Source organism: Ornithorhynchus anatinus, chromosome 20 (genome assembly GCF_004115215.2).
Source record: "Ornithorhynchus anatinus isolate Pmale09 chromosome 20, mOrnAna1.pri.v4, whole genome shotgun sequence".
Classification (NCBI taxonomy): Eukaryota; Metazoa; Chordata; class Mammalia; order Monotremata; family Ornithorhynchidae; genus Ornithorhynchus; species Ornithorhynchus anatinus.
This window is the reverse complement of record NC_041747.1, coordinates 17,387,162-17,401,154: the sequence shown is the minus strand read 5'-3', so window position 1 is coordinate 17,401,154 and position 13,993 is coordinate 17,387,162. Positions and strand designations below refer to the sequence as shown.

The following is a 13,993-nucleotide window of genomic DNA, read 5'->3' as shown; positions in this document are numbered from 1 at the left end:
CCTCTTTGATTTTCCCAGAACTAATGGGTTCTGCCCATGGGTACTTGCCTTTAAAAACTGAGGGGTGGCCAGACGAACCGTAGCGATGAAACAGATTTGCTTTCCTAGTGATGTCCTGTAGGTCCTAGGTACGGCACCATCAAAGCCATTGCAAGGAAGGTGAGGCACTGGAGAAGAGAAGAGCAGGGAAGGGACAGCTTAGAGCCCATGGGCCTTGACTGAACCCTGTATTTGTCATAAAGGCCCCAAAGGGCCTCAAGAACTACTTTATCTGCTACTGAGGGGGTGAGGCAGCGGGTTTGTTCAGAGTCTGTTCACCTATGTACAGCCCTGACTGGGTGTGACTGAGGCACGCGGGGAAGAGTATGACGGGGGTGAGGAGTGGCTGGCAAGCAGCCATTCTACTAGATGTGCTGCGATGACCAGCCAACCTAGGGTTCTCCTGCAATCCTGTCCCTGGTGGATTTTCTAAAATGACATGGCAGGGATGGACAGATGGCCATGGAGGCTGTCAGATTGAAGGGAAATTTGGGAAATGGGGGGGGGGGGGTTTGTTTGCCATTCTAGTGACAGGGGGACAAGTTGCCAGAGCCCTCCTTGGGTGAAGGAAAGAATCCTGAAATTCTCTTGGTCGGAAAGAGTAATGGAACTTAAAAAGAGCAGTATGACATTATCCTCATTTTAGTGTAAGGACTTCATATTAGTGAAGGACCCAGGATGTCATTAGCAACTATTAGTGCTCTCACACCAGTGACATATATTACCCTTACCCCCTGTGTCATGTGATTAGACACCCTGAAATCAGCTTATCCTGTAGAACATATTTTTGCCTTTCTAGATTTTTTTCCCTATTTCATACACTGAAACTGCATCCAGCCCCAGCAATAAGCTAAATTCTTATTAGCTTGCATGCTCTTCCTTGCATTGAGCATTTCAACCAGGTACTAATGTTATTCAAATGTAATTCGTGTGATTGTGTGCGGCTCTAAAGGAAATGGGGAGAGACAGAAACGGAACCCAAGAACAGAGAGCAAGGGAGTGAGTGGGTTTTAAAATACATAGAGTGATTCTCAGGTTTCTGCTAGTTTTTGGTTACTGGAGTCATAGATGGAACACCAGTGGAGACCAGGTAGGTTGCCTCTAGGGCTGGATTAAGGCAGGGGTTCACAGGGCTGAAGCCCACGATGCCGGACAATTGGGGAACATCTGAAAATACAGCCTCCGCCAATGTGAGGTGCTTTTCTTCCTGCATCCTCACACTCCCATGAAAATCTACCATCAGACCTGGCCAGAAAGAACCTGCTTTTCCCCAGTCACTCCTCTTCCCATAGAGGCACTCCCCCAACTCCCTGAAACTCCGGCCTGGTGTCAGGGACAATCCCAGCATGTGGTTGTGAAGCAGCATAATCTAGTGGAAAGAGCACGGGCCTGGGAGCCAGAGGACCTGGATTCTAATCCCAGCTCTGCCACCTGCCTGCTTTGTAAAAGTCCTCTCAAGGGCCTCAGTTTCCTCATCTATAAAATGGGGATTCAAAATCTGTTATCCCTCTTACACAGATTGTGTGCGCCATGTGGGACAGGGACCATGTCTGATTACTTTGTATCTGCAGTCTGGGTTCTAGGTACCAGATCTAGACCTAGAGGACCTAGGTTCTAATCCCAGATCTTTCACTTGTTTGCTGCATGACCTTGGGCACGTCACTTAATTGCCTCAGTTCCCTCATCTGCAAAATGGGGATTCAATACCTGTTCTCCCTCCTACTTTGGCTGTGAGCCCCATGTGGGACCTTATTATCCTGTACAGATCCCTGCGCTTATTACAGTGGTTGGTAGTGCTTATCTGAAGCAGTTGCGGTTTGTTTAGTGGGGATGGAAAGTACAACTGGAGGGAAAAGAAGTGGGTAGCATTCTGAAGTTAATTACAGTTAGTGTAAGAAAACATTATGGTTTTCTTCAGTTTTCCCTGCAGCAGACATTCTCACTGGGACAAAACAATTAAACACACTGAACAGAGATGGCCCACGTGACAACAACAGCTGTAGGAAAATATGTTAATAAAAGCCAGGAGAGAAGCAAATAGCTTTTCCGGCATTTTTCAGAACAAACAGAAAACAAAGAAATGTACTTCTCTGAAAAACTCAACTTAGACCAAATGACTTCTAACAGTGGTACCCACCCAACTTTACAAAAAGAAGAATAAAGTGTCTAATTCCCATATAAGGCACCTGTTCAAACTGTCTAGGTCGATGGTTGGAAAATTCATCTGAGAATTCATGAGGGCTGGGAGTCATGAGGCCTAAGCCCTCAATTCCCCTACTCCCATTCCTTTCTGCATCTTCTATGCAACTGTATCTACACCCTTTAACTACTTGATATTCACCTCATTCTCAGGCCCACAGGACTTATGTACATAATTGTAATTGATTTTAATATATGTCTCCCCCTCTAGACTGTAAATTCCTTGTGGGCAGGGAACACGTCTATTAATTCTGCTGTAGTGTACCCTCCCAAGTGCTTTGTACAATGCTTTATTCATAGTAAGTGCTTAATGAATGCCACTGATTGTTCAGTTGATTTCTAACACCCTCTCTAGTGAATGTATTGAGAGTATTTTCATATCATTGAGAAGCAGCAGAGCCTAGTGGATAGAGAACGGGCCTGGGAATCAGAAGGACTTGGGTTCTAATCCTCGCTCTGTAACTTGCCTGCTATGTGACCTCAGCAAGTCACTTAATTTCTCTGTGTTTCAGTTACCTCATCTGTAGAACTGGGAGCAAGTTTATATCTGAGGATTTCTAGTTTACCACCTAAGTAGTTAGGGAGGGTGCCACAGGGTAGAGAGGGAAGAGGAGGGGACATCAGGTGCTTCAGAAAAGAGATGTTATGTGGGAAAAATGAGTGGCAGCTGTTAGGGTTGAAAAGAAGGCTGTATTGTAGCAAGTGTTGGTCACTTTTAAGAGCAGATGTCAGCCTAGGGTCAGGATTTCCGGCAACATTAGGAATGGAGAAAGTTCCACTGGACTAGGAGCTCCTTGGGAGCAGGGATCATGTCCACCAACTTTATTGTATTGTTTCAATCAGTGATATTTATGGACTGCTTATGGTGCGCACATCACTGTATTGAGCATTTGGGAGAGTACAAAATGATAGAGTTGGTAGGCATTATCCCTGCCCTCAGGGAGCTTACAGTCTAGAGGGGGAGACAGATATTAAAATAAATTACATTTAGGGAAAGCATCAGGGTGTACATGTACATAACTACAGTGGGGCTGGGGGTCGGATGAATTTCTAAGTGTTTAAGAGGTAGGGAGGGTGAACAGGGAAAATGAGAGAGAGAGTCAGGAGAGGCCTCTTGGAGGGGATGTGATTTTAGTAGGGCTGTGAAGGTGGGGAGAGTTGTGGTCTGTCATATCTTAAAGGGGAGAGAGGTCCTGGCCAGAGGGAGAATGTGGAAAAGAGGTTTGGCAGCAAGGTAGATGAGATCGAAGTACAGTCAGGAGGTTGGTGTTAGAGGAGTGAAGTGTGAGGGTTGGGTTGTAGTAGGAAATCAGTGAAGTAAGGTGGGGGGACAGGGCTGAATGAGTGCCTTATAGTTGATGGTGAGGAGTTACTTTTTGATATGGAGATGTGAGGTTTTTGAGGAATGGGAGGCAGCAGAGTGAAGTGTGGACTAGAAAGGGGAGAGACAGGAAGCAAAGAGGTCAATGAGGAGGCTAATGCAGTAATCAAAGCAGGATATAATAAGAGCTTGGATATACATATGTGCAATTTGGATGGAGATGAAGGGGCTGATTCTAGATATGCTATGAACTACCCACTCAAGAGCTTTGTACAGTGCTCTGCAAATAATAATAAATATAATAAATTTTATTGCTACAATACTATTAACAAATAGTATTAATAAATACTATTGATTGGTTGATTCACTTATGGTTGGCCTGATCTGACACTGGAGACTGATTTTTGGGAGTGCTTCAGGGTGTTGAAGGAGGTGAGGGTGATAAAGAGGGGGTATTGAGGTGAACATTAGCATCAAGAGAGGGTGGAGTATATAGAGAGTCTCGGTGGGGAGTGGTACAGTGAGATAGGTGGAGTGGGTCCAGAGTTCAGAGAGAACATTCTGGGGTGAGAACAGAATTCAGAGGTGGAAGTATGTAGGTGAGATGGCAGGTACTGACTTAATGGAGGGAGAATGGAAAATGGGGATTGCTAAACCTATTGATGGAGCAGCTGATGAGGTCCAGCGTGGGTCTATGGTGGTGCCTGGCTCAATATAAACGAGGGTGAGCTAAATTCAGTAGCATGTGAAAGTGGGTGGCTGGGGTTAATTAAATAGGATCATCAACACGGAGGCCAAAGTCCCCATGAATCAGAGCAGGAGAAGGGAGTGAGTTTAGGGAAGAGAAAAAGGTGTCCACATCACCTCAGGAGTCACACAACCTGTTCTTTTGACTCAAGGCCTTTCTCTACAAAATTCTATTTCTCATGATTCCCAAAGGCGGCTCTTCAATCACTTTGCACTTGCTATAACTGGGAAAACTTTCTGAGAACCCTCTGGCAAACTAAATCTCTAAAAGACATCAGGAGACCTGAAGGAACAACTGCAAAACTATTAAGAGCATGGGCGTGAGTTCTAATCCCAGCTCTGCCATTTGCCAGCTATGTGACTTTGGACAAGTCAAATAACTTCTTTGTGCCTCAGCTTCCTCATCTGTAAAATGGGGATTAAATTCTTGTTCTCCCTCCTACTTAGACTGTAAGTCACATGTGGGACAGGGATTCTTTCTGAGCTGCAAATAGTGTGTATACCTCAATGCTTAATACAGTATTTGACACATAGTAAATGCTAAACAGATATCATCATCACCAGGCATTATAACAATTCTTTGCTCTAGATTTGAGTCTCTAGGCTGGAATATGAGAAGGTAGAAGCCAACAGAGGTGGGTGGTGAGTTTTTAATAATGTCATGCAATGGTTGGGGCTTGGAAAAGGGTAATGCAGCATGATTTGAGATGAGTTTCTGAGAATGGCTTCAATGTCACCCCGAAAGATAAGATAGTGTTGAAAGTATTGGAAAGGCATGCTGAGCTCAAATAGCACGGCATGAAATTAAACGGCATACTCTCTCTGCCTCAGCTCCCCCAAAAGCAAGAATATGAATGCACATTATAATGATATGAAAATATATTTCATTACACAAGCAATGTAGTAGAAAAGGCTGTATAAATTCAGTTAAAACCTCTTTCCCTTCTACCTCATCCTGATTCTGTGTTGTTTTTGGACAAACTATTCAACTGTATTTATTGAGCTTGAGAAATAGAGAAAGTAGAGTATTCACTCAGTCATTCATTCATTCAACCATATTTATTGAGCACATAATAATGATAATAGTGGTATTTGTTAAGCACTTACTATGTGCCAAGCACTGTTCTCAGTGCTGGGTTAGATACAAGGTAATCAGGTTGTCCCTCGTGGGGCTCACAGTCTTACTCCCCATTTTCCAGATGAGGTAACTGAGAGCCAGAGAAGTGAAGTGACTCGCCCGAGGTCACACAGCAGACAATTGGCAGAGCCGGGATTAGAATCCATGACCTTCTGAGTCCCAGGCCCGTGTTCAATCTACTACGCCATGCTGCTTCTCCATGTGTGCAGAACACTGTACTAAGCACTTGGGAAAGTACAATACAACAATAAACAGTGACATCCCCTGCACACAACGAGTCTGGAGCAGGGAGAGACAGACATCAATACAAATGAATAAAACTACAGATATGTACATAAGTGTTTGGGGGCTCAGAGTGGGGAAGAGCAAAGGGAATAAATCAGGGTGATGCAGAAAGGAGTGGAAAATGAGGAAAAGTGGGACACTCTGGGAAGGCCTCTTGGAGGAGATGTACCTTCAATAAGGCTTTGGAGCAGGGGAGAGTGGTTTTCTGTTGGATTAGAGAAGGTAGGGTGTTCCAGGACAGAGGCAGGACATGGGCTAGGGGTTAGTAGCGAATCGGGTGAAATTGAGGCACAGTGAGGGGGTCAGCACTACAGGAGCAAAGTGTGTGGGCTGAGCTGTAGGAGAGAAGTGATGTGAGATAGGAAGGGGGCAAAGTGATAGAGTCTTCAAAGCCAGTGGAGAGGAGTTTCTGTTTGATACAGAGGTGAATGGGAACCACTGGACTTTTTTGATGAGCAAGGTGATGTGTCCAGAGTCGTTTGTTGAGTGAAGTATGGACTGGAGTGGGGAGAGACAGAAGGCTAGGAGGTTAGCAAGGAAGATGATGCGGTAATCCAGGTAGGATACGATGAGTGGTTGTATGACCGTGGTACCGGTATGAGTGGAGAGGAAAGGGCAGATTTTAGTGATGTTATGAAGGTAGGACTGACAGGATTTGGTAATGGATTGAATATGTGGGTTGAATGAGAGAGGAGTTGAGAATAATGCCAAAGTTATGGGTTTGTGAGACAGGTGGTGCCATCTACAGTGATGGGAAAGTCAGGGGAGGACAGGGTTTGGGTGGGAAGATAAGGAGTTCTGTTTTAGGCACGTTAAGTTTGAGGTGACGGAAGGACATTCAAGTAGAGAGAGATGTCTTGAAGGCAGGAGGAAATGCGAGACTACAGATAGGGAGAGAGATCAGGGCTGAAAATGTAGATTTGGGTATCATCCACATAAAGGTGGTACTTGAAGCCATGGGAGCGAATGAGTTCTCCAAGGGAGTGGGTGTAGATGAGAATAAAAGAGGACCCAGAACTGAACCTTGAGGGACCCCCCACAGTTAGGGGAGGAGAGGCACAGGAAGAGCCTGCAAAGAAGACTGAGAATAAATGGCCAGAGAGATAAGAGGAGAACCAGGAGAGGACAGAGTCAGTTAAGCCAAGGTTGGATAACGTTTCCAGGAGAAGGGTGTGGTCCACTGTGTCAAAGGCAGCCGAGAGGTCGAGGAGGAGTAGGATGGACTAGAGGCCATTTGGCAGGAAGGAGATCAACGGTGGCCTTTGAGAGGGTGGCTTCTGTGGAAGGAAGGGGATGGAAGCCATTTTGGAGGGAGTCAAGGAGAGAACTGGAGGAGAGAAATTTGAGACAGCGGGTGTAGACAATTTGCTCAAGGATTTTGGAGAGGAATGGCAGGAGGGAGATGGGATGATAATTGGCGGGAGCTGTGGGGTCAGGGGAGGGTTTTTTTAGGATAGGGGAGACATGGGTATGTTTTAAAGCTGTGGAGAAGAAGCCATTGGAGAGCAAATGGTTGAAGATAGCTGTTAGGGAAGAAGAAATGGGGCGAGAGTTTTGAGAAGTGTGAAGGAATGGGGTCCATTGCACATGTGGAGGGGGTGGCGTTTGAGAGGAGGAAGAGAAACTGCTGGGAGACTAGAGAAACTGCTAGGAAGGAGAGTTGAAGAAGGGGCTGGAAGGGTGAGGGACTGAAGAGAAGCAGGGGAGATTTTAGGGAACTCACACCCGATGGTGTCACTTTTCTTAATAAATTATGTGGCCAGGTAATTGGGGGCAAGGGATGGGGGAGGCAGAAGGACACGAGGCCTGAGAAGGAGTTAAATGTCTGGAACGACTGATGAGGGCGATGGGCATAGGTGTCAGTAATGGAGTAGAGAAGTAGAACGTAGAGAAACCCCTGACCCCTGGCAGTGATGGCTCCCACTAAGTCTAGAATTTTGTCTCTATCACTGCCTAAGATTTTCGGTTGAAAACGAATTACATCAATTTTCAAGAAAGCAACTGAGCTTTTAAAAATAACTGAAGAAGAAGAAGGCCTAGGTAGACAGAGGAATTTGAAGGTGTTCAGACGGTCTAAGCCTCACAAGATACTTTATGAAGAAAAGAAGGCTATTTAGTCTAAATTGGGCAAATATTTCATTAAAGTGGAAAAAACTACCACAGTCAACTTCTACATCTGCAAAGACTCACAATTATTCTGTAACACCTTAATTAGTTTTATGATGTGATGCTATGCTTTAAATTACAGTTAGAGAATAAATTATATTTTAGTAATAGTGTTACATATTATTTCATGTAAAAACATTTCATTATTTTTCCAGAAATTTTTGAACAGGTTGCAATTTATAACATATATCTCATGAGAAGCAGCGTGGCTCAGTGGAAAGAGATCAGGCTTGGGAGTCATAGATCATGGGTTCGAATCCAGGCTCCGCCACTTGTCAGCTTGTGTGACTGTGGGCAAGTCACTTCACTTCTCTGGGCCTCAGTTACCTCATCTGTAAAATGGGGATGTAGACTGCAAGCCCCACGTGGGACAACCTGATGACCCTGTATCTACCCCAGCGCTTAGAACAGTGCTCTGCACATAGTAAGCACTTAACAAATACCAACATTATTATTATCTCATGACACATCCATGGTTTTGAGGAATATTTGATAGCTGTATTGTGGAATATGCCTGCATAAAGTTATTACCATATTTTTAGATGCTCTGGTTGGTCATGCAATGCCTGCAATGTATGTCTGTTTTTTGGATAAAGATCTATTCACTGTGCCTCACTTTCATTTTTCCTACTCATGTGCTCCTTCCTCTCTGGAATTCTCTCCGTCTTTCCATCTGGAAAACCACTGCCAATCCTAACTTTAAAACCTGACTAAAATCACAGCTCCTCTAGGAAGCTGTTTTTGAAAAAAATGGCACAGCAAATAATGGCCTGGGAGTCAGAGGACCTGGATTCTAATCTCAGACCTGCCACTCATCTGGCTGCGTGACTTTGGGCAAGTCACTTAATTTATCTGCACCTCAGTTACCTCATCAGCAAAAAGGGGATTGAGATTGTGAGCCCCACATGGGACATGGATTGTGTCCAGTCCGATTTGCTTGTATCTACCCTATTCCTTAATACAGTACTTGGCACATAGTAAGCACTTGACAAATACTCTTAAAAAAAAGTGGGGCTCAAATTAGAACTCAGGTCCTCTGACTCCGAGGTCCATGCTCTTTCCACTAGGCCATGCTGCTTCTCTCGGAAGGCTACCTGACCAATCTCTCGTCTCCCCATTCTATTTTCTCTCCTTCGCATGACACCTATCAATATAAGTCCTCAGGCCCTAAGCACTTAGATTCTCACACCATTCCCTCCCTCCAGCAATTATGTTTGTATTTTTAAACTCGCTTCCTCTACCTGTAGTTTATTTTAGTGTCTATCTCCCCATTAAGGCTCTAAGCTTCTTGAGGACAAGGACTGCATCTACCAAGTCACAGCAGCGTGGCTCAGTGGAAAGAGCATGGGCTTTGGAGTCAGGGCTCCTGAGTTCGAATCCCAGCTCTGCCACTTGTCGGCTGTGTGACTGTGGGCAAGTCACTTAACTTCTCTGGGCCTCAGTTCCCTCATCTGTAAAATGGGGATTAAGACTGTGAGCCCCACGTGGGACAACCTGATTTCCCTGTGTCTACCCCAGCGCTTAGAACAGTGCTCGGCACATAGTAAGCGCTTAACAAATACCAACATTATTTTTATTATTTTATTTTTTAATGCAATTCTGGGCATACAACTAGCACTCAATAAATGCCACTGATTGATGGTTTGAAAGAGCTTTGTGTTTGGAATTCATTTCCCGCCTGGCTTTACTAAAAAATTAGTTGTTGGATAGCAGTTAAGATGTCCAGATGTTTCCAGTTTGTGGACTCAACCCCTCTTTTGATCCCTTTCACTTGACTGTAGTGTGTGTTCCTGGACTCTTTGCAATTTTGGGGGTGGCTCTCTGCCAGGCCAGACTCCCTGGGGGCAGGAGGGAGGCTCAGAGGAAAATCTATCTCACCCCAAACCTCTAGTATTTTGAGCTTTGGACAGGTTTAGTGGTTAACAGAATTGAAGTCTCTTACTACCTTTCCTGCTGTTGCTCTCTTCCCCATATACTTTCCAGATGGGTCAAACCCTGAATATTGCTGTATTACAGCAGTTTATGACCATTTATTTTATTGCAATTTACTCACTTGTACTTAATCTCCTGAATCCATCTTGAAAATATACAAAAACAAATAACCTGGGCTTAACTGAAAAACAACTATGTTGTTTTATAGTGGGATGCAAAGTATCTAATCTGATTTGTGTCTTGGCTGAATCAGGGAGAGAAAGGGGCTGTCTGGCTCCCACTGAACTGGACCTTGGTTCAACTGTCAAACAATAAGCACCATGACAGCAAAAAACACCAGTATCAATCTCCCTCTCAACTCATCTTCCTTCTACCCTTCCTTTCTTCCAGTATCTACCTGTCCAGACTTCTGCTTTCCCCCTAAAACCTCTCCTTCTACTCTTCTTCATCTCCTTAGTTTTGCTGTTGAAAAGTTCAGAAAATGATCTCATTTAAGAGAACCTGGACCTTTTGGGAAGAAAGGCTAAAATGGCAGGCATACAGAATTGCATACAGAATCACAGACAGGCAGACATGTAGTCAGTCAGATAGGCAGGTGGACAACCAGAGATCTCATTTCTTTGAATTAGTCAAAGTTATAGCACGTGAGGTTCCATTCTGTTTTCCCTCTGCATGTGCTTTACATTCCAATTTGGGTTAGGTCAAGACTTTAAATGAATTTAGAAATCTTTCCCTTACTTGGAGGTAATGTCTACACTGTGTTTTTCAGCAAGAAGTTCCAGAATCTTAAGTTGTGTCCTTGTAGATAATTTGGTTTACTTAGTGCACACTCTTCTAGGTAAGAGGCTTGCCTCCTGCTGGGTTTAGATAACTGCTGTATCTCTAGATGCAAGGAAGTTGTTTATGGTCAAATGGGACCTTCTGATCCCTGTCAGGACCTACCAGCTGTGCTTCTAATGAGAATGGATAAATTCATTCATTCAATAGTATTTATTGAGCACTTACTATGTGCAGAGCACTGTACTAAGTGCTTGAAATGTACAATTCAGCAACAGATACCAGACAATCCCTGCCCATTGACGGGGTTACAGTCTAATCGGGGGAGACAGACAAAAACAATAGCAATAAATAAAATCAGGGGGATGTACATCTCATTAACAAAATAAATAGGGTAATAAAAATATATACAAATGAGCAGACGAGCACAGTGCTGAGGGGAGGGGAAGAGAGAAGGGAGGAGCAGAGGGAAAGGGGGGAAAAGGGGCTTAGCTGCAGGGAGGATAGGGCCCAATCAATACCTGGTGATGCTGTCAAAAATCAGGCTGAAAGTTCTGGGCTCTAGGACAGGGAGGAGGAAAATAACTGCTTGTTAGTAGAATTGTCAGTTCTAGCTCCACTACATTTCCAGAATTTCCTCCTTCCTCTCCATCCAAACTGTTACTCTACTGTTCCAGGCACTTCTCATACCCTGTTTTGCCTACTGCATCAGCTCCTTCCCTGCTTCTAGTCTCTCCCCTCTCCAGTCCATACCTCACTCTGCTGCCTGGATCATTTTTCTAAAAGATTATTCTCTGCACATCTCCCTTAGCATCAAGTGCCTCCCCTGTTGCCCACCATCTCTGCATCAAGCAGAAACCCATCACCTCCAGATTCAATCATTCAATCACATCTATTGAGCGCATACTCAGAATACTGTACTAAATGCTTGGGGGAGTACAATATAACAGATTCAAGGCACTCAATCAACTTTCTTCCCATTACATATCCTCATTCCTCTCCTAATATAATCCAGCCCACCCACTTCACTCCTCTAGTACCAACCTACTCACTGTCCCTCACTCATCTTGAAACTCAGAGTCAATCAATCAACCAATCAATGGTATTTGTTGAGCATTTACTACGTACGGAGGACTGTATTAAGATCTTGGGAGAGTACAGTACAACAGAATTAGCAGACACATTCCCTGCCCATAACAAGCTTTCACACTAGAGGGTGAGACAGACATTAGTCTGGCATTGAATGACACAGAGGTTCAGACAAAATGTGAGAACCTCCTCACTGCCCCTTGCCCTCATCTCTCTCACCATTGACCCCATGATCATGCACACCCTCCTGCCTTGAACTCCCTCCCCCTACATATTTAACAGACCACCACTCTCCCCATCTTTAAAGCTCTCTTGAAGTCAGATTTCTTCCATGAAGCCTTCCCAGACTAAACTTTTGTCCCCTGCATCTTATTTTCCCGCAGCATGGTGCAGTGGAAAGAGCCTGGGCTTCGGAGTCAGGGGTCATGGGTTCGACTCCCAGCTCTGCCACTTGTCAGCTGTGTGACTGTGGGCAAGTCACTTAACTTCTCTGTGCCTCAGTTACCTCATCTGTAAAATGAGGATTAACTGTGAGCCTCATGTGGGACAACCTGATTACCCTGTATCTACCCCAGCGCTTAGTGCTCTGCACATAGTAAGCACTTAACAAATACCAACATTATTATTATTATTATGCCTCATTCATGAACTTAGTCCCATCTGTTAAGCACTCACCCCACCCCAACAGCACTTATGTACATCTCCTTATACTCGGTTGCTTCCCTTACCTGTAATTGAGTCTAATGCCTGACTCTCCTGTTAGATGATAAGATCTTTGAGGGAAGGGATGGGTCTACCAACTATATTGTACTATCCCATGATATTAATTTAGAGCCCTGCACAAAATAAGCACTCAGTAAATAGCACCGATTGGTTGGCTGATCTGCTTAATCTAGGCAAAAGAGAGTTCTTGACTTAAATGTCCCAAATTGAATGTCTTCAATAATCACATAGAGAAGCAGCATGTCCTAGTAGAAGGAGCACAGGCCTGGGAGTTGGAGGACTCGGTCTCGCCACTTACCTGCTGTGAGAGCATGAGCAAGTCATTTAACATCTCTGTGCCTCAGATTCCTCATCTGTAAAATGTGGATTCAATACCCCTTCTTTCTTATACTGTGAGACCCAAGTAGGACAGGGACCATGTCCAACCACATTATCTTTTATCTACCCCAGCATTTAGTACAGCGTTTGACATATAGTAAATGCTGAGCAAATACTTAATTATCATTTATTGTAGAATTCCTCAACTCTTCCCCTCACGCCGCCCTCGGGAGGAAGAAAACTGGGTAACAAAAATCCTGGTGTATTCATTTCAACGGCCCAAGAATGGGGAGGAAAAGAGCATCTCACTGCACGAGAACACTCCTGACACAAAGGGAGGCCCACTGGCCCAAACGGTTCTTTAAGTTGTTTATAAATCTTACAGATTGCTTATTTTATCACATAAGTACCAATAAGTAAGTTAATGTTAGTGGAAGTTTGGGAATGAAATGCACTGGGCAGAAACAGGTCTAAGAATTTCTTCTTGTCAACTAGTTGGTAACATTAATGAGAATAAAATTGAGAACTAAAACTTGCTCCCAGACCAGGAAGAATACATCCTTCTTCTTCTTTTATCTGTTATTCCTGTGCCCCAAAATGCACATCTAGATGATAAACAGCAACAAAATATTTATGACATTAATGCTTACCACTGTTGCAAGAGCGAAAATTTCCTACAAATTTTATGTATTCATATGTTGGAAATTCCTTTGGATTCAAACTGCCTCTGAGAAGATGACAATAAAACTCTAAATCGTTGTCAGCTGGATCATTAAAAGAAAAAGAGATGAAAATGAGATGTATAAGCACTCTGCAGAAACTAGACTAATCAAGGTCACATCATTATGAGAATCTAGTCTGCTCACACACTGCCAGGATATTGCTGTCATTATGACTAATTCTCAGGCCCTGCTCACAACCTTTCCCATGCAAGTTTTTCTCTCCGTACTTCACAGACATTTGACATTCCATGTTCAGACCCAATTAGTCTTACATGGCGTACAAATGTCTGTGGAGGATTACTTAAACTGAGGTAAATGACATATTTCCTTTACTTATCTGACGGTCTTTCCAACATCAGTAACCTCCCTTCTGCATCATGTTTCATAATAATAGTAATAATAATAATGTTGGTATTTGTTAAGCGCTTACTATATGTAGAGCACTGTTCTAAGCGCTGGTGGAGATACAGGCTAATCAGGTTGTCCCACATGCAGCTCACAGTCTTAATCCCCATTTTACAGATGAGGTAACTGAGG

At 43.9% G+C, this 13,993-nt stretch overlaps 1 protein-coding gene across 1 annotated transcript in view; it reads right to left on the bottom strand.

The window, feature by feature from the left end:
- NPAS2 (neuronal PAS domain protein 2) overlaps positions 1-13,993 on the bottom strand; it is a 105,641-nt gene that overhangs the window by 35,692 nt on the left and 55,956 nt on the right. The window contains exons 6-7 of the mRNA XM_029047798.2: positions 13,385-13,498; positions 49-167 (exon numbers count right to left, since the gene is read on the bottom strand). Coding sequence (XP_028903631.1) covers positions 49-167; positions 13,385-13,498 — 233 coding nt within the window. The remainder of the gene's footprint in view (positions 1-48; positions 168-13,384; positions 13,499-13,993) is intronic.